Source organism: Rattus norvegicus, chromosome 19 (assembly GCF_036323735.1).
Source record: "Rattus norvegicus strain BN/NHsdMcwi chromosome 19, GRCr8, whole genome shotgun sequence".
Lineage (NCBI taxonomy): Eukaryota > Metazoa > Chordata > Mammalia > Rodentia > Muridae > Rattus > Rattus norvegicus.
Window position 1 is genome coordinate 47,705,632 of NC_086037.1, and position 16,825 is coordinate 47,722,456.

General features: G+C 41.8%; 1 protein-coding gene across 6 annotated transcripts in view; it reads right to left on the reverse strand.

Annotated features, from left to right (window-relative positions):
- The window catches only part of Nr3c2 (nuclear receptor subfamily 3, group C, member 2), a 344,237-nt gene that overhangs the window by 85,779 nt on the left and 241,633 nt on the right, over nt 1-16,825 (reverse strand). For all 6 annotated transcript variants that reach the window (NM_013131.2, NM_001395077.1, XM_039097525.2 and 3 more), the window contains exon 4: nt 12,032-12,148. In NM_013131.2, the coding sequence (NP_037263.2) occupies nt 12,032-12,148 (117 nt within the window). The remainder of the gene's footprint in view (nt 1-12,031; nt 12,149-16,825) is intronic.

Below are 16,825 nucleotides of genomic sequence, written 5' to 3' on the forward strand. Positions count from 1 at the left end.
TCCAAAGTTGACAGCACAGCTAAAGTTTCAAAAAATTCAAATTATATATCTGTATATATATATATTTATATTTATATAAAAAGACCAATAATAGCAGTGTGTTATGCATCAACAGCAGCAACAGCTTTTCCAGGTTCTGCAGTCATCTGAACAAAACTGTAGAGACATCCAGCACACTCCATTAAAAAAAAAAAGTAAAAAAACAAAACCCGAGAAAACAGCACAGTTCTGTTACTCTTGTGGTACCTGGCACCATTTTTTTTTTTAAATTAGCTTCTCAATCTTCATCTGGAAAGAAAACATTCTGAGCAACATCATTAAAAACAGCTCTGATAAAGCACGGTCACTACTACGTATCATAAAGCAGGTACAAGCTATTTTACATCCACGGAGGTATGATACAGTACTGTCCTACATCTATAATACTAGAGGATACAATTTAAAAGGCATTATTTGAGACTTGATTCTACTTTTCCAGCAGAGGGCCCAAAGGATGGTGTGACACAGCTTTGTAAAGAAACATACTCTAGACAGGATTTCCTTTCACTAGTGGCACAGTTCTAAGGATTCATTCTCTCCATGAATGTCAGCTAAAACCGTTATTAAAAAAATGAAATATCCCTAGAACAAAACCGTATAACCACCGGATTCACATGAAGATGACCTAGTGGAGACAAGCTGGACCTCACCTTACCAACAAGCTATCAAATCTGTTATGTTTAAACAGTGAGACCTCCAAGGAAGGAGATGGCAAGTAGTGCTTCAAAGCTTCGGACCACAATCAAACACAGCATCCTTTTCAACAGAAGCAGAAGCTCATCTGAATATGCTCAAGGATGCTGACATCAACATTTAATCATCTCCTCACTCATCCAGGAAGAAGGGGAGATCAGTTACTACTGTACTTTATTGTGTTCAACCAAATCACCATGTTACAAAAATAGCAAGCTGCCATAATAAAAAATAAGGCTCCTCTATCCAGCACCAGATAGCATCATTTTACTTTCAAGCCTAGAAATTGCACACTTGTATATAAACCAACCGAAGATGAGGATTGAGAGTTCATCTTGGTGGATTTTTCCTTTGATGAATATGAAGTGTCCTTCCTTATCTTTTTTGATGACTTTTCATTGAAAATTGATTTTATTTGATATTAGAATGGCTACTCCAGCTTGCTTCTTCTGACCATTTGCTTGGAAAGTTGTTTTCCAGCCTTTCACTCTGAGGTAGTGTCTGTCTTTGTCTCTGAGGTGTGTTTCCTGTAGGCAGCAGAATGCAGGGTCCTCATTGCGTATCCAGTTTGTTAATCTATGTCTTTTTATTGGGGAGTTGAGGCCATTGATGTTGAGAGATATTAAGGAATAGTGATTATTGCTTCCTGTTATATTCATATTTGGATGTGAGGTTATGTTTGTGTGCTTTTCTTCTCTTTGTTTTGTTGCCAAGATGATTAGTTTCTTGCTTCTTCTAGGGTATAGCTTGCCTCCTTATGTTGGGCTTTACCCTTTATTATCCTTTGTAGTGCTGGATTTGTAGAAAGATATTGTGTAAATTTGGTTTTGTCATGGAATATCTTGGTTTCTCCATCTATGTTAATTGAGAGTTTTGCAGGATACAGTAACCTGGGCTGGCATTTGTGTTCTCTTAGGGTCTGTATGACATCTGTCCAGGATCTTCTGGCCTTCATAGTTTCTGGCGAAAAGTCTGGTGTGATTCTGATAGGTCTGCCTTTATATGTTACTTGACCTTTTTCCCTTACTGCTTTTAATATTCTTTCTTTATTTTGTGCCTTTGGTGTTTTGACAATTATGTGACGGGAGGTGTTTCTTTTCTGGTCCAATCTATTTGGAGTTCTGTAGGCTTCTTGTATGCCTATGGGTATCTCTTTTTTTAGGTTAGGGAAGTTTTCTTCTATGATTTTGTTGAAGATATTTACTGGTCCTTTGAGCTGGGAGTCTTCACTCTCTTCTATACCTATTATCCTTAGGTTTGATCTTCTCATTGAGTCCTGGATTTCCTGTATGTTTTGGACCAGTAGCTTTTTCTGCTTTACATTATCTTTGACAGTTGAGTCAATGATTTCTATGGAATCTTCTGCTCCTGAGATTCTCTCTTCCATCTCTTGTATTCTGTTGGTGAAGCTTGTATCTACAGCTCCTTGTCTTTTCTTTTGATTTTCTATGTCCAGGGTTGTTTCCATGTGTTCTTTCTTGATTGCTTCTATTTCCATTTTTAATTCCTTCAACTGTTTGATTGTGTTTTCCTGGAATTCTTTCAGGGATTTTTGCGATTCCTCTCTGTAGGCTTCTACTTGTTCTCTAAGGGAGTTCTTTATGTCTTTCTTGAAGTCCTCCAGCATCATGATCAAATATGATTTTGAAACTAGATCTTGCTTTTCTGGTGTGTTTGGATATTCCGTGTTTGCTTTGGTGGGAGAATTGGGCTCCGATGATGCCATGTAGTCTTGGTTTCTGTTGCTTGGGTTCCTGCGCTTGCCTCTCGCCATCGGATTATCTCTAGTGTTACTTTGTTCTGCTATTTCTGACCGTGGCTAGACTGTCCTATAAGGCTGTGTGTCAGGAGTGCTGTAGACCTGTTTTCCTATTTTCTTTCAGCCAGTTATGGGGACAGAATGTTCTGCTTTCAGGCGTGTAGTTTTTCCTCTCTACAGGTCTTCAGCTGTTCCTGTGGGCCTGTGTCTTGAGTTCACCAGGCAGGTTTCTTGCAGGGGAAAAGTTGGTCCTACCTGTGGTTCCAAGGCTCAAGTTTGCTCGTGGGGTACTGCCTAAGTCCTCTCCGTGGCAGCAGCAACCGGGAAGATCTGCGCCACTCTTTCCGGGAGCCTCTGTGCACCAGGGTTCCAGATGACGTTTGGTGTTTTCCTCTGGCGTCTGGATGTGCACAGAGTGCAGTCTCTTCTGGTTTCCCAGGCTTGTCTGCCTCTCTGAAGGTTTAGCTCTCCCGCCCACGGGATTTGGGTGCAGAGAACTCTCCTGATTCCTTTCTTAACATATTTTGTATTGGTCCACACAGTCACTGATTTTCTTAAGTTCAGTCTACATCCTGCTATCCTATGTAAAGTGTTCTAGGGGTGCTGAGATAAAACCTCTAAGGCCTGGAATCCTGCATCACACCAACTGCAAATAAGGATACTTTGACTTCTACCTTTCACATTTGTGCCATTCTATTTCACTCTCTTATTTCTCCAGTTAAGCTCAAGCACTACATTGTCAAAGAGTCAAGACAGTGAACCCCCTTGTCTTGTTAGATTTCAGTGGAAGTGACTCGAGTTCCCCCCATTTAGCACAAGGTTAGCTGTGGGTTCATCTCATTGCTGTGTGACATTTTCCTAGTTTCTTCAGAGCTGGTACATGTAAAGATGTTGAGGTCTGTTAAAAGCCTCTTTTGCTATTGAGATGACTATGTGATTTCTATCCTTGAGTCTATTCATGCAACATAATTATTCATTTTGAATGTTGAACTATCCCTGCATCTCTGTAATGGACCCAACTTGATCGTGGTGGATGATATTTTTGTTGGGCTCTTAAACTCATGCTCCACATACTTTTTATAACTTTTATGTCTATATTCATCAGTCAGACTGAGTATATTTTCTTTAGTGTGTGTGAGCCTATGTGTGCATGTGTGTGTGCGTGTGTGCATGCATGCGTGTGTTTGGGAATCGGGCAGTACTGACTGTATGGAGAGAGTTGGTAACACTCCTTCTCTTCCCAGCTTCTGGGACTGTTGGAGAAGTATTGCTGTTATCTCTTTAAAGGTTAGGTAGGACTGAGCAGTGATCCCTTTTGGCCTGAGCACATGCACTTGGGAGATTTTTATTTTATTTTATTAGGTTTTAATTTGCTGCTTCAGTCTCATTGCTTGTTATCAATCTGCTTAAGCTGCTTTCCTCATGTCAGACAAACTTTGTCAGGTTCTATAAATTTAGAAATTCATCCATATCTCTCAGACTTTTCAATTTAGTAGAATATACATTTTAAAAGTATATCTTGATGTTTCTTCTGAATTCCCTTGATGTTTTTTATAATGTATCTGGTTTAGTTAGGCTATCTATTGCTGTGATAAGACACCATGACCTAAAGCAAGTTGGAAAGGAAAGGGCTTATTTGACTTATACTTCATGTCAAAGTCCATACAGTCCATCACTGAAGAATTCAGGACAGGAACTCAAGCAGGGCAGGAACCTGGAGGCAGGAACTGATGCAGAGGCCATGGAGGGTGCTGCTTACTGGCTTGCTCCTGGGTTGTTAAGCCTGCTTTCATTTAGAACCTAGAACTCAGGACCACCAGTCCAGGGATGGCCCTACCCACAATGGACTGGGCCCTCCCCATCAATCACTAATTGAGGAAATGCTCTACAGGCTTGCCTGCAGCCTATGATCTATGGAGGTTTCTTTAACTGAAGTTCCATCCTTTCACATGCCTTTATATTGTGTCACATTAACATAAAACTATCTAGTAAAGTCTCTATAGGCAAACAAGCAAGCAAACAAACAAAAACACTTTATTATGAAACCTTATTTTAAGGTTTATCATAAAAAGTTACAAATTGAAAACTTTTTAAATGCTAAAATTAACTAGACCTAAAGACAATACAGCTCAGGGATGCCCCCACCCCACCTCCCCCACTCTACTGTTAGAGAAGCCATCAAAACAGAACCTGTGGAGATCACATCAGACTGGATTTTATATTTTCACTAATGAATATTTTTTTATGCTATTAACTGCTGAGCTATCTCTACAGTAGTGCTTCCTGGTTTTTTCAAATTAACTATATTGAACACTTTTAACTCCAAAGTGAGGCCATTATTAATTTTGTTCCATAAAGCAGAAAGACTATTAATTTTGTCAACTACTTATTACAAATGGATACTTTTTGCCTTTAAATGTATGGATAAATTAAAGATAAGCAAATTAAAAATGACAGTATTGGACATTTTTTATAATGGTGTTCGTATTGAGTTGATTGCTATTGTTATGAACCTAAACTGAAACATGTCTACCACACCCTGATGCTACCTCATAGTTCCCTTCAGAATCTTGGATCCTATGTGGCCCTGCTTTCTCCTGAAGAGCCCTGTAAGAAGCCATGGAAGCTTGTGTAAGGAACACCAGGAAAACCACAGTAGTCGTTTCTGTCTGTCAGTACACCAGGCGACCAGGGACCCATGAAAGCCCTGTTCTGGGTAGTGGCCTTCACTGCTCGGAAACTTCTCTTGACCACTTTGAACACAGGCCTCAGGCGAGGGGCAGAGAGAAGGCATGAACTATGAAGGTACAATGAACATCACAAGTCAGGGCAAGCAACAGGGTAGGAGGAAAGAAACAGGTGGGTGGGAACAAAGTGAGATTCCAAGAAAGCGAAGCCTGCTATGTGTTTAGTGAGGTGCAAGGCTTCACAGACTGAGTGCAATTACCTATGTTCTCATAGCAGAACTGCTCTTTCTGAGGGAGCTGTCAAAGCATGGTGCTGTGAACAACACAAAGGGCCCTGCCATTGTTCTGGCCAAGCCAGAAAACACGTGCATTTTTGTTTTTAACAAAATCTCAAACATTTGGTTTTCCCAGTAAAGACTTGGGCCAGATGCTGGGGTCAAAGCCTGCTAGCTCAGAGAGGCAGAGAAAACACCCAGCTGACCTTCCTCCTCAGCTGACATCCCAAAAGACAAAGGTCAGCCCTACTTCATCTCAAAAACTCTTCAAACTGAAAGGCCCCTCCCTTCTGCTTCCTGTGCATCTCTCTGCCCTTTTTCCTGACTAGCTCTCACTCGCTATGGTTTTTTCCTTAAGTTCATTCTCTGTCAACTGGAGGCTTGCCCCGCCTCTTGACGTAGTGTTGACCTTATTTAATCCCATTTTCAATAGGCAGAAAGCTCTTGGATTAAAGGTATGTACTAAGGCTGAGACACACCACAACGAGAAACGGGTTTTTCCAGTAAATAACACAGTCTTAGGGGTTGGTGTGATCGAATATCCTTCAATAGTACATGTTCCTGAAACAGCAGTGCATGTATTAAAAAAAAAATGGAAGCAAGCCAGGACTTGGCAGAAGAGAACTGTGTCTGTGAGGGTGCTTCATGGCAGGGGGTTAGCTGTAACTGTAGGGCTCTTAAGACCCAGGCTAAGAAGCAAGAGTTGTTATTGTCTGTTATTTTTTATACAAATGGTTAAAAACATTAAGCTCTTGGCCTGGGACAGAAAAGTGGGAAGACAAACATGAGGGCAGACTGCTGACAAACCCCCCCCCCCAAAAAAAAACCCAAAAAAACCAAAAAAAAAAAAAGCGAAGTGTAAACTGAGGGTGCAGGAGTTTCACATTTTCAAAGACCCCCAAGGAAACTAGTCTGCTCTGAGCAGCTCACTAGGGCAAGGGGACAAGTGTACACACGTGTGCACTTCTGGGCAGGCATAAGCATTCTCATTCCAGGTCTACATTGCTTCGGTTATCAGATGTGTCCACCTATCAAACAAGACAGCGCCTAACCGAAGATCTGAGGGAAGTGGATGAGCATCTAATGTATGTATTAGTTACAAATTATAATCAAAAGTGTTTGAAAGGAAAAGAGTGAGAAAATCGAAAGGATAGAGAAAACCCTGCTCATTCTCTGTGGCACCAGTCCTGAAAACACTCTGATGTTTCTTTCACAATGTCTGAGGGGTACGAATACCAAGTGCTAAGAGAACACATACATCGTCATGGCAGTGTACAGAGCTAAATAGTCCCTAAAGTTACTTTTAAGTTATTTGGAAACAGGTGTTATTTCCCTCTCAATTCTACAGTCCGGAAGTCCCACTGAAATTGCTTCCATTAAGTGGGAAGAAAAAAGAAACCCAAGGAGCTATTTCATCACAAGACACCAAGGAGAGTCCTCTTAGGTTCTGCAGTGACTGGACAGCCCACCTCCGGATACATAGACAGGCACCAACATGCCTTTCTTACAGGATTTCAGACATGCAGTCCCGCTCTCACCGGCATGGAGCCTACAGTTTCTCTCCCCAGGTCTACAATGCTTGAGTTTGCTGGCATCAACTAGTTATGAAAAGTTGCTGGCAGATAGAGCCAGATTTCTTAGATAGCCTCTCCCTTCTGTCTGTTGTCCAGTGTCTGTGTACTCCATTCCCCCATCAGCCATATCCCATTCTTTAGTCTCCCATTTCAGTCTTATGGGATTCCTCGGGAATGGTGATGGTCTTAGGCATCCAGTATTGGCTAAAAATTGTGAATGCCTTACTTTCTTGAAAGTGTTCACATCACTAGCAACAGGGAGAGAAGGAACAGTAGTGTGGCCATTAGCCTACTTTATACATTTCCTTCCTGGTCTCTTCATAGCAGCTCTAATCCCAGAATAATAATCCCAGAATAAAAAGCCTAAATAATTTTGATGACTCTTAGTAGTTTTTCCATGTTAGTCATGTTTTTACAGAAAGCAGTGTCCTGGACAGCCATACTCATAATTCTGTTGGGCAAATAATACTATAGTATAAGCCTAATTTTGTGTGCTATTCCTTCCTTCTTCCCTCCCTCCCTCCTTCCTTCCAAGGCAGAGGTGACTTTGGAAATATTGTCAGAAGAACCTGGAAAAACTGACTCCCAAGTAACTTGGACCTTTCTCCCAGAGTCACCATCATTAGTAAAATGTTTTCCAAGTAGTGTATGGTGCCTGAGCAATTACCTTAGCCTGAAGCTGGCGTTAAACAGGCCCAGAGCTGGTGAAATTGGCACGTATCTGAAAAGGACTGAATTTACTCCACATTTTAAATTACAGAACTTGCTCCACATTAAAGGCTAAACACCCCGCTATCTTCTTGTAACACAAGGAAATCACTTGTTTTCTGTCTCTGAATGAAACTAAAAGCAAGACTTGAGGAGAAATTATGAGGAAAAAGGAGGAGGAGGAGGAGGAGGAGGGGGAGGAGGAGGAGAGGGGGAGGGGGGGAGGAGGAGGAGGGGGAGGAGGGGGAGGAGGGGGAGGGGGAGGAGGGGGAGGGGGAGGAGGAAGAAGAAGAAGAACAACAACAACAAACAACAAAACCATGATGAAGAGAAGGGGGGAGGAGGGAAAGGAAGCTGTTGCAATTGAACAATCATAGCTGACTATCAGTCCGTGAACCCTAAACTGAACTGGAGAAAAATGACTTTCCTAAACACCACTTCCCATGCTTTCTGTCCCTGACTCTGCTGACAGTGGCAGCAAAAGTCAAAGTAAGTTCATCATTCTGTGTATAGAAGCCATCAATGGATTGTGGGTTCTGGGTTCTGCATTGTGTCCTCTGCTACACTTCACTTACAGATGATCACAGGCACAGGTAGGAAGTCTGGAGCCACAGAGCTCTTCTTGGATAACCTGAGTCGATCTCTTCCTCAGCACCCACTCTTTATGGCAGAGTGACCCCAGGCAAAAGCTTGGCTTTGGGAACCGAGATCTGAGTGGTTTGTGCAACTTGGACCAGCTCTTGGGGTATGTATGTGCCAGCTCTTCTGTCTGTCAGTGCTGTCTCTGCTAAATGTACTCCTCAGTAGTCATGTCATGAGGTTTAGCTGAGAGGGCACAGAGAGCAGGCTTTGTAGAAGGCTGTTACCGCTCAGAAAATGAAGCCCCAAGTGTGGCATCTGGATATGCCGAGGCCGTTGGACTGAACACCAAGGTGTCTTGGACCATCTCCCAACCCTGTTTTGGTCTCCTTTTACCATTGAATGCAGAGAGAGGCTTTCTCTGAAGCTTCCCTATCCACTGGGAGCAAAGACCCATCAAAAGGAAACATACCTGTCTTCTGTTGTTTCCCTGACGATTCATCTACCAAAAAAGAACAAGCTCCCAGCTCAGAAGAGATTGAAAGTCCAACATTGTGACCAGTATGGAGGTAAGCTGTCTCAGGCATCTACCTGGCCTTCTGGCCCATCCATCTCCTCTCTATTTTACTTTCCCTATAAAGACATCCATATGATTCTTCCCGTATGACTAAATGATTCCACTTATGGGGCATGTGGTGGGGTGTTCTGTTCAGCTCTACAATGAGTAGGACACAGAAGTCTTTGAAACAGCAATCAGTCAGTCATTCAGTCAACCTGGGCCTATGTGATCCAACTATGTTGCTGGGGATAAAGGAATTAACAATAAACAGAAAAAATAATATCATGTATGTTAACAACACATACAAACAAATCATCCTTTGGTGGAACTTAAAAGTAATACTTGACATTTCAACCATGTTCCTTAGGGGTTCCTACTGCTAAGCCACTGGGTCTCAGTGCCCCCGAATGAGAAGCTCTGAGCTGGAAGGTTGGTCTCAGCAATGGTGTACTGGGAATCCGATGGGATCTTTACGAGGTGGGGTGCAACCATCCAAAGGGTACACAAGGACCGACCTATGGCTCCGGCTGCATATGTAGCAGAGGATGGCCTTGTTGGGCACCAAAGGGAGGAGAAGCCCTTAGTCCTGCCAAGGCTGGACCCCCCAGTGTAGAGGGATGTCAGGGTAGGGAAGCAGGAAGGGGTGGGTGGTTGGATGGGGGAAATGGGATAACATTTGAAATGTAAAAAAAAATATCCCCCCCCCCAAAAAAAAGAGGTGGGTTGCAGTCCTCTGAATCTGGGACTTGATCTCCTTACTCTTTCATGGTTTTACCTCATGCCACTGTCATGACTTACTGCCCCGCCTTTCCTCAAGAGTATAATCATACCCTGAAAGCTGTACAGCTGTGAGCCCACACAAACCTTTCATCTTTATAAACTCATTGTCTCAGTAATTTGTTACAGTATTGGAAAGCTGGCCAACACAACCAGCACCCAGAATACACAGGGAGTGACTTCCTCTTCTCTGTAAACTTTCTCATTTCGCCCTTGCTGCGACCCAGTGCTGTGATGCTGGTCAACACCCACAGAAGCTAAGGACACTAGGCATGAACTAGGGTGACTTGCCTGCAGTTATGAGACCAGGAGGGGCAGAGCAGAGGCTTCTGTCCATCCCGCAGGGACGGGTCTTTCTGAGCTCTTCGTAAGGCCCCAGGACATTCTCTTCACCATCCTCCCTGGCCAACGTCACCCTCTTGACTACAAAGAGTTTCTCTGTTCCACAGGTAGCTATGTTTACTCCCAACTAGCCAGCCAGTAGATTCATTCGCCAAGGCAAAGGGAGGGTGAAGTCATACTCCATTACATTTTTCTAATATTTTGTCTCTTTTGTATATGGAATGCACACACAATACAGGGTTCTGAACACAGAGGTGTGCAGGACCTGTGGTAGCCATTAGGCCTCCTTCCAACGCAGCCTGCTGTTGTTCTAGACTAGGCGTAGGATCCATAATATGGAAGGACACTGTTTTGCAACCTCAATTTGTTTTTGATGAACAACACTGGAGATAAGCCTGTATTAGCACACACGAACTTTCATTAATATTACAAGAGTGTTCTGCAATTTAATCCATCCAAAATGGATGCACATGTAACATATTTATTCACCCATCATTTTCTGTTATGTCTAATTTTTATATCTTCGAAATTGTTTTCTTTACTTTCAATTTTAAAAATGAACATTATTATACAAAATCTTTCATCTTAAGTAAAAACATTACAGGCCAGGCTCTGCTCTGCCTGAAATGCATGAGATTCACACTGAGTTGATTTGTTTCCATTCTCATCAATGTTGCAGAAACATTTCATTTTGCTAATTTGTAAAAGAGTCACATTTTAAGGCTCTCTCTTTTTTTTTTTTTTTTTTTTGGTTCTTTTTTTTCGGAGCTGGGGATCGAACCCAGGGCCTTGCGCTTCCTAGGCAAGCGCTCTAACCACTGAGCTAAATCCCCAACCCTTAAGGCTCTCTTATTCTCGGATTTAGGACCTCTTCATGACTGTCATGACTGCACAGCGCCTGCTTCACTGGTGAACCTGTCTGCCATCCTCTCCTTCTCCAAGTCAGCAGGGGGAAGGGTTCTTTATCTGCGAGGAGTGCTGACCCTTGCCCTTCAGTGTCAGCTGCCTCTACTTCCCTCTGGAATCTTGGTCTCTGCCGCCAGAGCTGTATCTGATTTGTAAATGCTTCTGATCTCCTCAGCTTTTTCACGGTGTACCCTCTGGTTTTATTCTACACTTGGAAAAATCTCTACCTAGAGCATTTATTTTAGTGTCTATAGTAGTTTAGATTCAATATTCTTGTTCTAGTTGGTTATACACTTGACAAAACACTTCTTTAAATAAATAAAAATAAAAAAAAATCAATCCTTGCACAACTGATGGGAAATGCCAACTTCATTCCATGGTGTGTGGATCTATTACACTATCTGCTTCTGTACTTCCTGTCATCCCATCTGAGGACCACACAGGGTGCTGCAGACCTCTTGCCTGATGGTTTTTGTGTGATATATTTTACCATCTGGTAAGGCTGGTTCCCTATATTATGTCCCTTTCAGTCTTCCTGCTGGTTTTGTTTGTTTGTTTGTTTGTTTGTTTTGGTTGGTTGGCGTTTTTTGTTGTTGTTGAAGGGGGGGCAGGACTTAAAACCACCAGTTGATGCTTTTCTTACAGTCGTGCTGTTGATACGAAATGGGAGTGTCCCTGTACCTTCCAGAAGCCTGTGCTTGCCATCCACGAACACTGGACTTTCTTAGTTGGTTCTCCTTGGGTGAACATCTATCATTTTACTGTATTTCCCCCTCGTATGTTACTCTTGAGATTAAGAATATATTCCTTTATGTCACTGAGATTAGGAACATATTCCTTTATGTCACATGCTATCATTTGAGGACAGAGACGATAAGCACCAGCCATAATTTTATGCAAAATTACTTTTTGCTTGGGTTTTGGCTACAGATCCGATTCTTGAAATGTAGCAACTATAGCCATCCCGTTTTAATTCCAGCCAGGAAGTATTCCCCTGGGAAAACATGTAACCGTGAAAACGGAGTTTTGTTTTTTGTGGATCGTTCGGAGTTTTGTCCCTGGTTAGCCCTCTCTGGTGGTCCATGGCTAGGCTGATGTTACAGTGTATATCAAGCGAAGTGCACTACACTTACCTCCTAAGTTCATGCCAGCTTGAAGGCATTTCTGGAGCCTGCAGGCAGGACAGTTCTTTCGCCGAATCTTATCAATAATGCAGTCATTTCTTCCAGCACACAGATAGTTGTGTTGCCCTGATTTAATAACAATAAAAATATTGTTAAAAAAACAACAAATTACCAGACTAGAATAAAACACTGACAAGTATGATCAGAATAGGATCCTTCCCTCTCCTGCTTAGATATTTCTTTTACACAGTAGAGGCAAACAGGGTTTATGGATGAAATGGGTAAGGGGTTGGCAACCTAAAACCAGTTAGACTCTAGCTTACTTACGAGAACACTGTATCTATGTCAAACATATTCTTAAAAAGGGAGAGGAGCCACTATTTGATTTTGTTAATAGCTGCACGTGGCGGGCAGTTTTTTCAACTGTTATGACTGCACCAATCCAAGCAAAGGCCAGATTGCAGCTTTAAGTTGCAAAGCTGGCTCACCAATGACATATAATTTTACCACAAAGGCTTTCAACGGCAATGTTGGTCTTCCATTCTCCCAGCCGACCTGGAATAACACAATCAAATGTCTGACACAGCACAGTCTTATAGAGTGGCACCTACCGGCAGAATGTGGAATTGCAGCCCAGCTCTACTCATTTAATTAATTAATTAATTAATTAATTTTTTTTTTACCAACTATCCAGGAGGTACCCAGAGACTTCTTGAAGCAATGGAAGTCTTATAAGGAGCCAGGCTGACAAAATTCTCTACTTGTGCTACCTCTCACTCGACCAGGGGGAGAAGAAACAACAGACAAGGCTGTCAGATATAAGGGATGGCACTGAAACAGTTGTGCTGAGGTGAAAGTGGGAAGAGCAGGTTTCCCCTGTGGATAGACCATACCAGGAAGCCATTGCAGCAAAGGTGAATTTAAATAAAAATATAAAGATCCTTCAGTGTACCTGTGGGGCCACTCTGGCACAGGAAACAGTAAACACTGTAGAAAATGGGTATCAGTACTGGGTGGGTTTCAGGAGGAATGTGGGCACAAGAGGGAGGGAGGAAGGGACAGTAAAAGGAAAATAAAGGCCCAGGGCTAACAGGAGCCTTAGAGCCTACGGTAAGGCTTTGGATGTTATTTTGGGTAATAGGAGAAGGCGCTGGACTTGAGAGCTTGAAGTCAGACCACTCTAGCTGCTGGATAGAAAACTGACTTCAGTGCATTAAGGACAAAAGCTAGGGATCTGCACTGCTAGGGTCAGTGTGATGGGATGAAAGGTCAGATCCTAGAGCAATTCTGAAGAAAGATATGCTAAGAGTTTTGGTGAGTTGAAGATCCTCAGCTAACCAACTAGAACAGTGAACTGCCTTTAATTACAATAGGATGGTACAAGCTTGTGGCTTGTCAGGAGTGACTCTAGCATCTGGCATGGCAAGTCAGATTTCTTCAAGAAAGGGTGTTGGCAGTTAGTCATCCAGGCATGGCATGAGGAATGGGTAATCAGTGCGGGCTGCTATCGTAAGTTATGAGACAGGGTGGGATCTTATGGTAGGTAAGCACAGACTGCAGAGAGGGCGTCTGAAGGTGACTCCTAAACATGAGTAGTTAGCAAATGTTCTCACTGAACCCTGTAATGGTGAACAGGTGAGGGTACAGTCCTTCCCTCAGAACACCACTATTATGTCCCCTTGATTGGTAATTTCCAATTATAATATATAATGTATATATAAAACATATGTATACATAATGTATAAGTATATATATATAAGTATAATAAATGTCCAGCAAAAATAACACAGATCTCTTAATATAGTACATCACATAAAATAATTTAACTTAACAATCTTAATAAGAATAAATCTTAATAACCAGAAATCTTAATAACAACAATAAAATAATAGTAATAGAATAGGAAAATCTTACAAAACGAGAAGTTAAATCCTACCATCATAATAACCTAAGAGCTATTTTATTTTTAGACTGGAGGTTTTTAATGAACATAGGTAGTATACCAAGTCTAGGCTTTGTGCAGTAACAAAGGATTAATATAATAAAGTGGTTTCTTCTTTTAAAACAAAAGCCCCAAACCTCTACTCTCTACTATCTATGGAAGCCTTAGGACAAGCCTACCATGCAGGCTAGGCAGTTGTTACTTCGTGTTTTCTGAAGGAAACACAAACTGGAGCTGGTAATGTAGGGAAACAGAATTGGAAACACAGTTCAGAGAGCCTGGTAGTATTGGTCTTCCTCAAGGCCGGAGCAGTTGGCAATACAGTTTGCTGGTGGTCTAACAGCACGTGCTCTTTGGAATGTTTTTGAGTAAAGCACACTCACTTTACTGGGTAGAACCTCCACTGGTAGCTGGCATTCTGTGCTTTTTCCATCGGATGCTACCCAATGCCCAGCTGCAGGCTGCACTCTAACTAATTCACAATGAACTAAGTCAACTTTAAACTTTAAAGACATAATGAAATGTAATTTTAATTTACCAAAGATTTATGGGGGCCACCTATGTGCAAAGACCACAAGACTGGTCTCTTGGGGTGTCAATTTCTTTTCATTTCTATAGATTGATAATAAGTGCAAGGAAGCCTCATCGGTATATAAGAGCGAGCAAGAAATGGTCTCTATATCACATGCACATGGGGGATTTTCTCCGTTGCTTTTAGAATAAGTGGTTTTCAAAGGCTGGGATGAATGTATGATCAACATCCTTTAAAGATACAAAAGCCTCTAACAACTGCAGAATGTTTTCCTTCTCAGGCTGTTTCCTCTGCCACAGAGCACAGGGGAATTTCAGGAGACTATTGTTGACATCTTTTGATAGATTCCAGACAATTCTTTTATACACTTTTTAGTTGTATAAACATTAAAGATTTATAAAATCTAATTACACTTTTTTAAAATGTGTATGAGTTTTGCCTGCATGTCTGTCTGTGCACCGCCTGCATACATGGGACCTGAGGAGTCCGGAAAGGGTACTGGTTCCTCTCTAACTGAAATTACAATTGTTTGTGAACCATCATGTGGGAGTTAGGAATCTAACCTTGGCCCTTTGGAGAATCAGCCAGTGCTCTTAACCACTGAGTTGTCTCTTTAGTCCCTGCATTAAATATCTGAGGTGTACTTATACAAATGCGATTTGTGTCTTATCCCTTAGTCCCTGTTACATCCACAAGAACAGAGATACACACACACACACACACACAGAGAGAGAGAGAGAGAGAGAGAGAGAGAGAGAGAGAGAGAGAGAGAAAGGGGGAGAGAGAGAGAGAGAGAGAACATGGATATCTGAAATACTGTTCTTTTCCTTTTTAAAGCCTGTGCTCTCCTTGTGTTAAGATAGCAAGCTCAGAAGAAGTCACTTCTTAGGCTATGTGGGATAAATAACTTAATATAGAAATATTAACATAGGTAGACAATCAGAATCCTGACTAGGGAGCAGAGGCCAAGAATGACAGCTAAGGGACTCATTCAGCAGGTCCTGGCGTGTTACTGCAGATTTCTGCTTACAGAATGTCAGGTGCAGAGCCGTGCTGCAGAAAGGTTAACCTTAAGGTTATGGGACAGGTTAGGAGAGGGAAAGTAGGGGCCACTGTTACAGGTTTCCATAGAAGTCATAGATGCCTATTTGGAAAATAGTAGCTGTATAGTAGTCAGCATGTAGAGGCATAGGAATAATTTTGGGTTAAAATGGAAGTCAAACAGCTAAGGAAAAAAGAAGCTCGATTTCTCACTGAGTTATGTATCAGTTGTGAGGACAGTTCTACATCCAAGCAACAACATGCCAACTTCCAGGAGATAAGTCTTCTGCAGATACTTAGGAACTTGCCAACAAAGGGTGGGGTGAGAATTTAAAGGTGCCTAGGAGTGACCAAATGCAGGAAGACATTGGAGGGAAATGACTACCAAAAAGAACCCTCTGGGCAAGGTTTTGTGGTTGGCCAGCCTCACCCCGCCCCCCAGTCTTGTGACTCTTAGTAGAATATGTTTAGAAACAAACAAAGCAAAAAAAAAAAAAAAAAAAAAAAACAAAACCAAAACACGACAAAACCAAACCAGGCTTTGGATCTGCTGTAAAAGATGGGGATGGAAGGTGAAAGAGCTGGAGAGGAGGGGTACGGGAGGTGGGCGAGAGGCTCCAGAGTGCACACAAGACAAGTGTGGGGGAAGGCTGGATTGATGAGCAGGTGTCTTGGAGGTGTCCCCAGGGGAACAGAGCTGGAATGCCACAAAGTTAAGGAGATGCCAAGATTTCTGACTTTCCTTTGAGATTCCAAAGGTTCATGACCTATGAGGGAATACTGTACCCCACGATTAGGGCAAAATAGATTTCCCAAAAGCAAAAGACAAATAAAAAAAAAAAGCTCTCAAAGTTCAAGGTGATCTGCCATTGATTTAATTCACTAGTAGACTAGAATTCATCATCTCTCAGAGAAATGTAGCAAAACCCAGAATCAGAATAACCAGACTGCAATAACATTGGATACAATCAAATAGAAAAATATGAGCCAAAGTCGATAGAAAAAAAAATCAGTAGAAAGCACTTCACACATAACCTAAGGGCTAGAATTAGAAACACCCGAGAGTTATTGTATATTAAAAAAAGACTACAAGGATTAAAAGAATGAGAGCTATCAACGTTAGTAATATCTAAACTAAGAAATCAGTTATGAAAAAAATGTAGCACCAAATGTTCAGCCAAGATTTAATATTTTATTAAATAAATCACATCCAGATTTTGCTCTTGTCTTTAAAAATGGTGAAATTCTATGTATATCAAAGAATTGTAAAATAAATTAAAATAAAATT